The sequence below is a fragment of the Nothoprocta perdicaria genome, unplaced genomic scaffold (genome assembly GCF_003342845.1).
Source record: "Nothoprocta perdicaria isolate Ctin4 unplaced genomic scaffold, notPer1 scaffold_131, whole genome shotgun sequence".
In the NCBI taxonomy this organism is placed as follows: Eukaryota; Metazoa; Chordata; class Aves; order Tinamiformes; family Tinamidae; genus Nothoprocta; species Nothoprocta perdicaria.
In genome coordinates this window covers 2,278,615-2,292,366 of record NW_020454439.1, presented here as the reverse complement: position 1 = coordinate 2,292,366, position 13,752 = coordinate 2,278,615, and the positions used below count along the sequence as shown (strand labels likewise).

Below are 13,752 nucleotides of genomic sequence, written 5' to 3'. Positions count from 1 at the left end.
GGCATGCCAAAAGAAGTGCAGGGCTCTGCGAACGCTCATCCCTGCACAACCTCTGCAGTGTGCTCCATCCTGCCTTCTCTTGTGTGCACGAGCTTCGTGGAGCGTAATTAAGGCAGTGTTGTGCTAACAGGGAGCAGTGGGAAATTTAAGATGCGCACAGGACCCCTTGCTAACGAGGCTGACAAGGATATGGCAAAAGAAGTTTGGGCTTGTATGTGCACTCTTTGCGTGAGCTATTTCAATTTCGGGCTCGAATTGCTTTTGTTTTAGAAGGACTTGTGTGTAAGTGCTGCTAAGTGTGCCGGTTGGCAGAGAAGAGAAGGAGAAAGCTTAGGTGTGTGCTTGAGGTGAGGCTGCAAAATGCATAGGAGAGGAAGGGCAGGCTTGATACAGGGCTCTTCCCAAGGAAGCTTTCTGCGTCCTGAGCACTTTGTGATGTGGAATGCTTCCTTTGTGCCTGTGTGCATGGAAGAAGTTTTAAGCTTTTTGCATGGAGAGAGGGAGAGATGGAAGAGGGCTCCTTGGCAGGGGACTTTAAAGTTCATGTCAAAAGAAGCCTGAGGCTTTGCCACCAGTTATCCTTCACCTGTTGTTTGCTTTCACATAGAAATGGATATTTTGGTAAGACACATTTGCCTGCCGTAGTCTTCCAGTTCAGGATTGGAGGTAGGATAGCATATTGTCGTGGGATGAAGCACAGGGCTGCACTTGCAGTGAGGCCGCATAGGGCATTCGAAAATTAGTGCAAGACTCTGCGAATGCTCAGCCCTGCGCAACCTCTGCATTCTGCTCCTTACTGCTTTCCCTTATGTAGATCTGCTTAGTATAGTCGAGATCAGGCAGTTTTGTCTTAATTTGACATATTGGGAGATGGAGGAAGCGCAGAGAACTCTTTGTAGTGAGGCTTCAAAGGTTATGGCAAAAGGAGTGTGGTATTTTATCCGCACTCTTTCTATGATCTATCTGAATTTTGGCCCAATTTTTTTGTGTTTTAGAAGGTGTTGTCTATATGTTCCGCTAGTATGCTTGTTTGCAATTAAGAGAAAGAGGATACCTATGTGTGCTAGTTGAGTCTGGCTGCAAAGGTCATAGGAGACAAAGTGCGAGGCTATACTAACGCACATTTGGAGGAAATTTTCTTGTTAAAAACCACATTGTGATTTGCAATGTTTCATTTTTACTTATCTGCATGGAAATGTTGAGAAGTGATTTCCATTGAGAGAGTTTCAGATAGTAAGTATCTGATTATAGTCAGACTTCACAGGCAGGGCAAAATATGTGCGAGGCTTTAGGAAGACTCTTCCTTCAGCTACTTTTTGTTTTGGGACACAAATATGGTTGTTGGTCAGAGACATTTGCCTGCCGTAGTCTTCCACTTTAGAATCACACAAACAAAGAATGCTCGAGGTTGGAAGGCACCTCTAGAGTTCATCTAGTCCAGCCTTCTAGCTCGAGCAGGGACACCTAGGGCATGTGGCACGGGGTGGCATGTAGGTGGGTTTTGAAGACCTCTAGAGAAGGAGACTTCACAACCTCCCTGGGCAGCCTGTTCCAGGGCTCTGTCACCCTCACAGTAAAGAAGTTCCTCCTCACATGGAGATGGAACTTCCTGTGTTTCAATTTATACCCATTGCCCCTTGTTCTTTCACTGGCCACCACAGAGAAGAGCTTGGCCTCTTCCTCCCTATAGTCACCCTTCGTGTACTTAGACATGTTAATCAGATCCCCGTTCAGCCTTCTCTTCTCCAAGCTAAACAGGGCCGACTCACTCAGTCTCTCCTCATACGAGAGATGTTCCATTCCCTTAATCATCTTTGTCACTCTCTGCTGGACCCTCTCTAGAAGCACCATGTCCCTCTTATACTGGGGAACCCAGAACTGCCCCCAATACTCCAGGTACAGCCTCACCAGAGCTGAGTAGAGGGGCAGGATCACCTCCCTTAACCTGCTGGCAACACTCCTCCTGATGCAGACCAGGATCCCCTTGACCTTCTTGACTACGAGGGCATGCTGTTCACTCCTGGTTAGCTTGGACCAGGACTCCCAGGTCCCTCTCYGTGGAGCTACTTTTCAGCAGGTCAACCTCTAATCTATACTGATACCAGGGATTATTCCTGCCCAAGTGCAGGACCCTGCACTTGTCCTTGTTGAACCCCATGAGGTTCCTTTCTGGGCAATTTTCCAGCCTGTCCAGCTCCCTCTGGGTGGCAGCACAGGCTTCTGGAGCACTGCGCCCAGTACTGACCCCTGGGGGACACCACTGCCCACAGGCATGCAATTGTACTCGGCCCCGTTTATTACCACCCTCTGAGCTCTACCATCCAGCCAGTTCTCGATCCACCTCACTGTGCACTCATCCAGACCACTCTCCCGGATCTTCCGTATGAGGATATCATGGGAGACGATGTCAAAAGTCTTGCTGAAGTCAAGGCAGACAACATATACGGCTCTCCCCTTGTCCAGCCAGCCAGTCATCCCATTATAGAAGGCTATAAGGTTTGTCAGACATGACTTCCCCTTGGGGAATCCATGCTGACTACACCTCAACACCTTCTTCTCCTTCGTATGCCTAGAGATGCCCTCTAGGATGAGCTGCTCCATCACCTTACCAGGGACGGAGGTGAGGCTGATCAGTCTATAGTTGCCCAGTTCCCTCTTGCCCTTTTTGAAGACTGGAGTGATGTTGGCTCTCTCCCAGTCCTCCAGCACCTCCCCTGCTCTCCATGACCTCTTGAAGATGACGGAGAGTGGCTGAGCAATAACCTCCACCAATTCCCTCAGCACTCTTGGGTGCATCCCATCGGGGCCCATAGATTTTTGGGTGGCCAGTTTGCCTAAGCAATCCCTAACCCAATCCTTCTCAACCAGTGGAAGGTTTTCCTCTTGCCCATTTATCTCTTTTTCACCTGAGCCCTGCAGTTCATGGGGAGTGGCCTTAGCAGTAAAGACAGAAGCAAAGAAGGCATTTAGTAACTCTACCTTCTTTGCATCCTCCGTCACCAAAGCCCCCTGTCCTGATCCACTGTCGGAGGAGGTTTCAACATGACCCGAAGAGCGAGATTAAGACACAAATGAGATCAAATGCTATGCAAACTTGTAAGCTCTATTCTCATAATCAAAATAATAGAAAGAGAAGAAGGGCAAGGAGAAGAAGAGCAAAGGGAAAAAGAAGGATAAGCAAGCGAGCAGGAGAGAGAGATGCAGCAAGATTATAATTACCACCACCACCAGTCCAGCTACATTTTGTCAGTTCCACCTTGGTGCAGATGATGGTCTCTCAAAGAAGAAGAGGCCGCTCTCAGTGTGGCCTCTCTTGAGAGAGTTTAGAAGAAGACCAAGAAGAAGCCGTTCATTCAGTGTGCAGGTGAAGAAGTCGCTCAGTGCAGGTGAGGAGGAAGGAGGCCTCTCTTCATGGAGAAAATCGTAGTCCTTTTTTTTTGTCCCAGTTCTTGAAGAGTCTGCCCACCTGAAGATTTCTGTCATGTGTTGTATGTGTCATATGCTCTGCTGCTCCTCTTCCCCCCAGCTTGAGTGCCCTGCTGCTTGTCAGGCACTGCTGGGCATTGTTAGCCCAAAGAGTCATAGATTCTCAAGATGATATCACACTCTCCCTGGAGACAGGATGCTGCAGTCAAGAAATGTGGCATTCAAGAAGTATGAATGGTGGGGCAACAGTGCTGAGATAAGCACATCATCCAAGAATGCCATTGTTTGGGTCTTGAGCTGATGTCCCGGTCTTCCAAGGTAAATGGTGGAGCAACAAGGCAACAATGTCGAAATAAACACAGTCCAAAACTGTCTCTTAAAACTGTCTCTTACACCCCCTCCCCATTCAGCAGCACACTAACATTTTCCCTAGTTTTCCTCTTGCTGCTGACTTATTTATGGAAATTCTTCCTATTGTCCTCGCCAACTCTAATTCCACACGGGCCTTGGAATTCCTCGTTGCGCATCTGCATTCTCTGACAATGCACCTATATTCTTCCCACGTGGTCTGGCCCTTCTTCCACAAGGTGTACGCTCTTTTTTTTCATTAACTTTGACTAGCAGGTTCTTGCCAATTCATACAGGTCTCCTGACCCACTTACTTGATTTCTTTTTTTGTGGGAATGCACTGATTCTGAGATTGAAGGAAGTAGTGCTTTAATATCAGCCAGCTCTCCTGCACTCCCTTTCCTTCTAGGACCCTGACTCAGGGGACTGCTCCAAGGAGCTCCCTGAAGAGGTCAAAGTTGGCTCTCTTGAAGTCCAGGGTAGCTATCCTACTTCTTGCCCAGCTTCTTCCACACAGGATCTCACGATTCAACATCTCGTGGTCACTTTGCAGGGGCCATAATAATCTTCTCTGTATCATTCCTATTTTAGTATATGGGCTTCCGAAGTGAGCACAGGTTTAGTGTTAGGATTCAGGATTAGTGCTATGATGGCATTAGGAGAGGGAAGAAGTGTAGGACTCCACTTGGTCTGAATCTGCATAGGGCATTCCAAAAGAAGTGGAGGACTCTGTGAATGCTCATCCCTGGGCAACATCTGGAGACTGCTCCATATTGGATTATCCTGTTTCTGACTGATTAGTAAAGAGGAGTTCTGGCAGTGATTTTTAATGGGAAGCATTGGGAGATGGAGGAAGCGCAGAGGCCAACTTGGAGTGAGGCTGCAAAGGGTATGCAAAAGGAAGTGCGGGGTTGTATCTGCACTCATTCCTTGAGTTATTTCATTTTCAGCCTCAAATGGGTTGTGTTGTAGAAGGTCTTGTCTACATGTTCTGCTAGTATGCGGCTGGCACTTAGGAGAAGGAGGAAGCGTAGGTGTGCACTTCGAGTGAGGCTGCAAAAAGCATAGCAGAAGAAGGGCAGGCCTGGTGCAGGGGTCATCATCAGGAAGCTTTCTGGGTCAGCACTACATTGTGATGTGCAATGCTTCGTTTCTACGTGTCTGCATGGAATAGTTTGGAAGTGTTTTACCTTGGTAGAGGGAGAGATGGTAGCGGGCTGTTTGGAGCGTGACTGTAAAGGGCATGGCAAAAGAAGAGTGAGGCTTTGCCACAACTCCTCCTTCAGCTGCTTTTTGCTGAAGGGACACCAAAACTGTGGGGTTTGGTGGGGAGGCATTTATCTGCCGTAGTCTTCCACTTCAGGATTAGTGCTAGGATGGTATTAGGAAAGGGAAGAAGCTCAGGGCTCCACTTGCAGTGAGGCTGCACTTCGAGTGCAGCCTCCACTGCACTGCAGTGACTCCACTTGGAGTGAGGGCTCTGCGAACGCTCATCCCTGTACAACTTGTGGAGTCTGCTCCATACTGGATTCTCTTGTGTAGAGCTGATGAGTATAGTGGAGTTCAGGCAGTGTCATGTTATTGGGAAGCATTGGGAGACTGAGAAAGCGCCTAGGCCCCCTTGGAGCGAGGCTTCAAACGGTGTGCCTAGGGAAGTGCAAGGTTGTAACTTCACTCATTCCATGATCTGTTTCAGAGTTCCCCCTCAAATAGGTTGTGTGATGGAAGGTTTTGTCTATATGTGTCAATAATATGCTCATTGGCAATTAGGAGAAGGAAGAAGCATAGTTGTGTGGTAGGAGTGAGGCCTCAAAGAACATAGCCGGGGAAGTTCAGGGCAGTGCCATCACTCATCCCGGCGAAGCTTTCTTGGTTAGCATTACATTGTGATGTGCAATGCTTCTTTTCCCCGTACCTGCATGGAAGAGTTCGTAAGTGTTTTGCACTGGGAGAGGGAGAGATGGTAGAATACAGTTTGAAGTGAGCATGTAAATGGCATTTGGCAGTTTGAAGTGAGCCGGTAAATGGCAGATGTGCATTGCCACGACTCAGCTACTTTTTGCTTGGGGTCAAAATCAGAGTTGGTGGTAATAGATATTTGACTGCCTTAGTCTTCGCCTTCAGGATTTGTGCTAGGATGGCATTAGGAGACAGAAGAAGGGCAGGGCTCCACTTGCAGTGAGGCTGCACAGAGCATGCCACAGGGAACACTTTTAGTGCTGTGTTAATGGGAGGCATTGGGAGACAGAGTAAGCGCAGAAACCTACTGGAGTGAGGCTGCAAAGGATATGGCAAAAGAAGTGCAGGATTGTATCTGCACTCATTCTATGAGCTCTTTCAGATTTCCCCCTCAAATGTGTTGTGTGATAGAAGGGCTTCTCTATACCTGTTGTTAGTATACTGGTTTGCAGTTAAGAGAAGCAGGAAGCGTAGGTGTGTGCTAGGAGTGAGTCTGTAAAGGGCATAGGAGAGAAAGTGTGGAGCTCTGCCTACATTCAACCCAGTTATGCATTTTGGGTCAGCACCACATTGTGATGTGCAATTCTTTGTTTCTATGTATATGCATGGAGGACTTAAGAAGTGATTATCTCTTGCTCACTGTAAGTGAAGCCGTGCACTTCTTCCGTCTCCTCATGCCATCCTCGCACAAATCCTGAATTGGAAGACTAAGGTAGGCAAATGTCCATTACCACTAAACCTTTTACTGACCCCAAACACAAATTAGCCGAAGGATGAGTCTTGGCACAGCCTCACACTTCTTTTGCCATGCCCTTTACAGTTTCACTCCAAGTAGCCCTGTACCATTTCACCCTCTCCCAATGCAAATCACTTCCAAACTCTTTCATGTAAATATACAGAAACAAAGCATTGCACATCACAATGTGCTGCTGACTCAGAAACTGTTCCAGGATGAGTTCTGGCACAGCCCCACACTTCCTCTGCACAAGCTCTCACCTATGCTTCTTCCTTCCCCTAATTGCAAAGCACGATACTAGCAGCAGGTATAGACAAGACCTTCTATCACAAAACCCATCTGAAGCCCAAATATGAATGGGGTAATGGCTTGAGTGCAGATGCATCCCTGCACTTCCTTTACCATACCCTTTGCAGCCTCACTCCAAGTAGTTCTCTGCGCTTCCTCCGTCTCAGAATGCTTTTCATTAACACAATACTGCCTGAACTCCACTATACTAAGCAGCTCTACACAAGAGAATCCAGCATGGAGCAGACTCCACAAGAGTGGAGACATCCACTCAGGGATGAGCGTTCACAGAGTTCTGCACTTCTTTTGGCATGCCCTATGCAGCCTCCCTGCAAGTGAGGCCCTGTGCTTCTTCACTCTCCTAATGTCATCCTTGCACTAACCCTGAAGTGGAAGACTAAGCCAGGAAAATTTCTCTTACCAACAACCCTGTTTCTGACCCCAAGCAAACAATAGCTGAAGGACAAAGCCTCACACTTCTTTTGCCATGCCCTTTACAGTGTCACTCCAAGCAGCCCTCTACCATCTCTTCTTCTCCCAATACTTCTAAACTCTTCCATGCAGATACGTAGAAACAAAGCATTGCACGTCACCATCTGAATTGCATATCACATTCTGAATGCCCTATTTGATTTTTGGTTGTATTTCAAATACATGCTGGCACCAATAATCTAGTCATGGCTCATGGATCCTTCTAGGGAGCACAATGTGGGTAGGGGTTCTAAATGCCTATTTATGTCTCTTCTTTTAAGTTGGTATCTTTGTCAAGTGCAGTTCTCAGCTCCTTTGCCTGAACATAACATTAAGATGAATTCCCTGCAGCATATTAAAATTCAAAGTAGAAATGCTATATTGGTGAAGGACTGAGGGGAGAACTGATGAGGGAAGAAGTCATAAAAAGGGAGTGGATGGCGAGTTTTTAAACAACATTCCGAGAGACTCACTTGAAGCTCGGTACGGGATTTGTGACCTCCCCATGGACCTGGAAAAAGGGTTTTGAGCATCACTGAATGTCATTAAAAGAAATCTGTGTGTGTGTGTTTTGCTGTGCATTCCAAAGAAGGAGAAGAGTTTGAGGCTGCTGCATCTGCACTGTTAATTGTATTTTTCTGCTTCTTGCAGTGGTACCAACAGCTCCCGCACACAAGCTGGCAACAAAGAAAGTGCCACCTTCTGGACGTTCTCCTGCACTGCAGGGTCAGAGCATGCTGAGTTACATCCCAAGCCACTCCCTCCAGGCCAGTGCCACATTTGCCTCGGATTGTATCCCAGGCTACAGTCCTCAGCTGCAAGCTCTGTTAAGCAGCAGGCTTTCTTCCAGCAGAGTTTTAAGCTACTCACCGAGCAGCAGCTACAACCAAACTGCAATGGCTCTGAGGGAGTGCTTTGGATTTGCTTCTTGTGTCCTCGTGTAACTCTATAAGCTAGTGGAGGTGCATGGCAGGTGGTTCTAGGGGAGGTGCATGGCAGGTGGTTGCTGCTTTGGCAGATTTGTCTTGTCAGAATTCATCTTTTCCGTAGTGTTTTAGTGTGTTTTTTTTTTAAGAGGAGTTAGTTTCAGACAAAAGCAAAAATGAGAAATGCAAATATCAGTACAAAAGAGTAAAATAAATTTTTGCCAAATCAGACTAGGCTCTAGAGTGGGAATCTGCAGAGCAGTAAATTCATTTGTTGAATCCATTGATATCTTCAGTTTCTAAAAGGAAATTGGAAGTCTTACCTTCTCCAGATGACACAACTGTTCGCTTTTGTTCCTCCAAGTTTTCCAGCTTCAGCTCTTCTCCTACGGGTTCCCCATCTCCTGCAAGTGTTGGACCAGTGAAAAGTGGGCCAAGGTGCCATTACTGCTCTTCACCAACTCTGCATAACTCCTGCGTGAGTCAAGGTGACAAAATCATAGACCTCAAGTTGCTGCAAAAATACCTTCAAAGCAAAGAAGAGAAAGAGCATAGACATCAGCTCGGTAAATAAATCCCTTTGCTTGGCCCAAAAAAGATGGGTGAGGAGAGGATGTAGCTTTTACTAGAGAATTGTTTCTGTGGATGGGAATAGCTAGAAAGGATTCCAGCCATAACAGCGAGCTGCTGAAGTCCTAGTAACTAAAACTAACTCACATGTCTGGCAATCCCTTGTGAATATGGTAAAGGGGTCTGCTGACCACTTTAGTCTTCTATCAAGTAATTAAGACAAGAGGCAAAATTTTGTGATTTCTACACATCTCTGTGCCTCAGCAACTTTTGGAAATTCTCCTCCATCGCCATAGCTAATAAGCATGTTAATTGTCTCTCCAGTCAAAATTGAATCTATAGAGATATTGCCTGCACTACTGCCTGATTATTGTCCTTCTAACTGTAAGAATTTTTCAGCAAATTCAGTTTACAGTCATTCCTTCATAGGGTATACAAAGATGCTGAAAAGGTTTCAGTATCAGGTGGCTTGCAGACCCAAAAAGGTGAAGGTCATCTGAACTTTCCAAAAGCTGCAGAAGAAGTAAGTTCAGCAGCAACATGAAGCTCTATGCAGGGGGTTACCCATGAGCTCCCTCAAGTACGTTAGAAAGAGGGAGAGAAATCTCCAAGCATTTAAGCCTATTTATGTAGCTTGCAAAGACTCTTTGTCATTGGAAGCATCTGTTTCACATTATGAATTGGAATTGTAAATGGATTTCTACCTCAGAGAGCAGGATACCTGTATCTAATGCAGAAAAAAAGTAGCTCCCACAAGAATTGTGGGTTTTCTTGCTTTGCAATAAAGTGATGCCCACTGTGTGAGCCACAGGGGGCAGCAGGAAACCTTTCTGTCATTGTGGTCAGTTCTTGTGAAATGTTTTATCTGAAGCTGAAGTTATCTGAAGTTATTTCGGTGTTCTGAAACCTTTACAGTTGTAATGTTCACCCGCCTTTGAATGGAGACGAATGCATCATGGATCATGATGGATGATGCTTTTGCATGCCTTTTTTTTTTCTTAAGAAGCGAGGTGAGTGGAAAGTAAAGATTTTTATGAGATATGGGATCCTGTCTGCTCTGTACCAGATCCCTGAGCATCTTGTCACTTCTAACATTTCTCCTTCCTGGTGGATTAGTGTGACAATTTTAGTGCCCCTTGCACAGGAGATGGGGTGTGTGAGCACTCAGCTGGGAAGAATGGTGTACCCTGAAGTGCAGACTGGAGATAGGATGATAGGAGTAGCTGTGAGGTTGCATTCTCTTCTCCTGGACAGGTTATTTCTGAGATTTCTGTAATTCTTGATGAAGATGTGCTGATACTGCCCTCATTTCACTAAGACTGGGGCAAGAAGTGTCATATCCAATCCCTTTGCTAATTACAAATAAAAATGACCCTGTAAACTTAACTCCCATAAGTATATAATATTGACAAGTATTTAATGAGTTGAATTCTTCCTATCCGGTGCGCTGGAAATGCACGTTGAGGTGTTGGCTTCTCCAAGTTAGTGCAAAATAAGTCTTTCTTGCATCTTCCAGCACCACCACTAGCTGAATAAATGTTATTGTTTCCAGAGCTCTCCTGTGGAGGGTCCACAAGTGCCTTCCAGTGGAGCAGAGAAGGAGATTTCTATGGCCAGCAGTGAAGTGCTGACTTGCCCAGTGACTGCACTGCAAGTTTTCCAAGAGGCCCTGGGGAAACTTTCTAAAGCTGGGCTTTGGGCATCGGTTTTGTGGATGGCAGAAAAAAAGTCCAAATCCCATTTGCCTCGCTTATTCTCATAATCCCAGAGTAGTTTTTGAAATTGTGCAAGGAATAACACAAATAACTAAAAGAGAGGCCACAAGATAACCCAGAGAGTGGAAAGCAATCTTGATGCTGTCACTCTTTGCTTATATTTACGGAAAGGAAAAAAAAAAAATCCACCACCAAAACCACCACAGCTTTAAATCAGTGACCTGGTTGATTGCATCTGAGATATATGATCTCATGTCTGAGATTATGGAAAGATGGCTGGTGTATGGTAGCCCCTTGTTCCTCAGTCTTTTTCATGCCAATAAAGCGAGCCTTGGCTTTGTTTGGACAGATTCTTATGGACCTCTTCCACACTTGCCTGGACTCCAGACTGCCATCTTAGCCCCAAATATCCCAATGCCAAAACCTTCCCTTCCCAACACTTCATTCAGACACCGGATCAACCAGGTCCGGGCATTCTTGGGCTACTTCTTTAGCTGCTCTTTACCACTTGCATCACATCAATACCCTTAAAATCCCTCTTTCTTTTAAAGCTTTGATTCACAGACAGACAAATGAAAATCTATTTTCCATCTACCAGGGCAGCATCAACCCATTCCACTGTGAGTTGATCTGCCATGACCACATCTACAACCTGCCCAAGGCAGGAGCATGTTAGGTTTGTTCTGTTGTCAGAAAATCTTCAGGAAATCTGATTTAAATTGCATTTATTTATTTATTTATTTTTGTAACTAGCCACCTCTGTGGAAAATTTATATGTAGGCTAGCTTGGTTCAGAAAGTAGATTTTTGTGTATTTGACTTCTGCTAAAATCCTGATTTCTATAAAATCTGATGGGAGCTGTTTTTCCTCAATGCCAATAAGCCTGATGCTTGCCTAGAGGAGTTTGTAGAGGGAATCATCTAGTCTCAATACCAAAGTACGAGATTTTTCTCTGCATGTTTTGATCTTGTATTGGCCTTAGTTGTGACTTGGTCTCCAATTTCCTTAATTCCTCCAATTTCTCTAATTTCCTTGGCTAATTGAGATGTAAGTATTGAAGCAAGCACCCAGGCTGTAATTCCAGGTCTCTCTTATAGTTTTTCCTCATCTTAGATTATTTATGAACCAGCATGGTGCACACCCAACTGCCTATGTATCTTACAAAATGATTGGAAGGAAAAATTGTCCAGCTCTATCTAAGGTAAGGAGAGGATGTGACTTGCTTTAAACATGGTGTTCTCTATAAGATAGTGATGTGACTGCATGTCCCTGATCTCAATTCCTTCTCATGGATCGAGGGCAGAAGCAACATGGTCCACACATTGCTTATGTTACTGTACACCATAAAGACCAAAGAACTGGGCATTCTTGGGTAAGCGTCGCTCAGTGGGTCCTGTCGCACTGCTGGCAAGAGCTGAGCAGCAGGTTTTGGTACTGAAATGCTATGATGTTGCCAGAGTGGGACAATGGTAATGGAATTAAAATCCTCTTTGCGTTTTAACTAATGGCAGCCTTTTTGCAGAACTGTGCAAGTTGGGTGCGCTCGAATATACTCGAACACATTTTGGATTCGTCTTGGGTATTGTGCCAGTTGGAGATGAAGAAGTTTTTCTTGTACCTAGATCCTGCTAGTTTGTGACTCCAGGGTTCTTTTTGCAGACACATCAGTCTTGGTGTCTCCGGAATCAATGTGCTGTGGAATTTTGGAGAGTGAGGAGAGGGGCCGCAGCTTGGCGGAGGAGTGATTCCTCTTTGCAGACAAGAAGGACCGAGCAGCATTGTTACACTTTTTGTCTTGGACATGGACTGTGAAATAGCATGACTGGAACTCTGTGCTATGGATAGAAGGGAAATAATTGTAAACTCCCGTACAGTTTGTTGTCTAGACACTGTTTTCAGTGTTTCACTGTTATTTCACTGTCAAAATACATTGAAATAGGAACTCCAGGCAGGTTTTTCTCTCAGGCTCTTATCTTAATGAACCTTGCCCCCAAACCAAATTTCTGGTCACACGAGATGCCCCATCCTCTCTGCTGGTCCCCCAACTCTGGAGCCCTTGATGACATGGCAGTTGGAGTACAGCTCCTGCACCATCTCCAAGCAGTCCTCCCATGGTGGCAGTGTCATGTGGTTCTTCCACTTCCTGAAGATGAACTGCAGAGAGGGCAAGGGGGAAATTGTGTGCCAAGCATCTGACCAGTGGAAATAGTGGTCTATAATGAATAAACAGATTTGAGCAGCTATGGTGATGTACTACTGAGTGTGCCTTTCCTGTCCTGTTTTAACCCCAAATGCGCTCTCCCTGAAAGCACCTCTTGTGATTGTTCTTAGCCTTCTCATCGACTCATTGCTATAATTAAGATGTCACCCCCAGAAAAGACTGGGTCTTCCACAGTCCTTCCAGCATTTTTCTCATACAGCCATGGGCTATTGCTGAAGAAGGAGGAAAGAAGGAAAGCAACACAGCTTTCTTTTAAATGGAAAGGGGAAAATTTTGGTGGAATTACAGGAGAGTAAAAGAACAAAGCGAGGTTTTGCCAGCTCCTTACCTGACTGCAGCTGCTGTCACTGGTTGCTTATTGCCTGCATGATGTGATGCAGGTTGATTTCTGGAGGAGGCTCTTGCTGCATGTGGGCATGTTCTCATGTAGTTCCCCACCAGATTTTCAGTGATATTTTCATGGACAGTGTAGATAGGATTGTTCCTCAAGATTTTTTTTCTCTTGCATTACCCTCAGCCCTTCCCTTGTCACAGCAAACCCTTTAAGCTCTCATCTGGACCCTTTTCCCTGCTGACACATGGAGTGGCAGATGGGATGCGTGGCTGGGACCTCCTGTGCTGTGTTAGGATATTTAGCAGACTTCGCCGGACAGCCTAAGGAGGTGCCTTCTGATCCTATCTCAGAGATGCTCACAGGCTGCTCACAGCTTCCTCATTCATATGCTTGCCCAGTTTCAACATCAGACAGGCCTCTGACAAGTGCTCCTGCCTTCGGCCAGGGCTCTTCTATTGCTGACCCACTTCATTTAGCCTCACGGTGTGAAAAAAGGAGTAGATGACTCCCAAGTCCTCATCCACCACACAGACCATGCTCCTGCTCAGTTTTTCCAAATCTTTGCCGTTCTGGTCATGACCTGCTTTGCACCATAGTGTGTTTTATCTGGCAATTTGCCCTATCTCCCCACTCTGCAGATGGTGGTCTTCTAACCACCTCCACAGCTACTTCCTTCACTGGTGTGGTCTTCTGCACTGGAGGGCTTTCCTCACCCTCTTAACCCCAAATATTCCTCTCCCATGTCTCCACATCCCAGG

At 45.8% G+C, this 13,752-nt stretch overlaps 1 protein-coding gene and 1 non-coding gene across 2 annotated transcripts; one reads left to right on the top strand and one right to left on the bottom strand.

The window, feature by feature from the left end:
- Positions 1 to 4,286: 4,286 nt before the first annotated feature.
- LOC112942713 lies at positions 4,287 to 4,389 on the bottom strand. The gene has a single exon (XR_003248430.1). It is a non-coding gene; the product is annotated as a U6 spliceosomal RNA (small nuclear RNA).
- Positions 4,390 to 4,620: 231 nt separating this feature from the next.
- On the top strand, positions 4,621 to 12,153 carry LOC112942702 (transmembrane protein 209-like). The gene is given in 9 exon segments (XM_026033690.1): positions 4,621 to 4,663; positions 7,880 to 8,020; positions 8,451 to 8,720; positions 10,277 to 10,374; positions 10,789 to 10,836; positions 10,838 to 10,904; positions 10,991 to 11,100; positions 11,738 to 11,811; positions 12,099 to 12,153. Coding segments are annotated over 9 exon segments (906 nt in total).
- Positions 12,154 to 13,752: the final 1,599 nt, after the last annotated feature.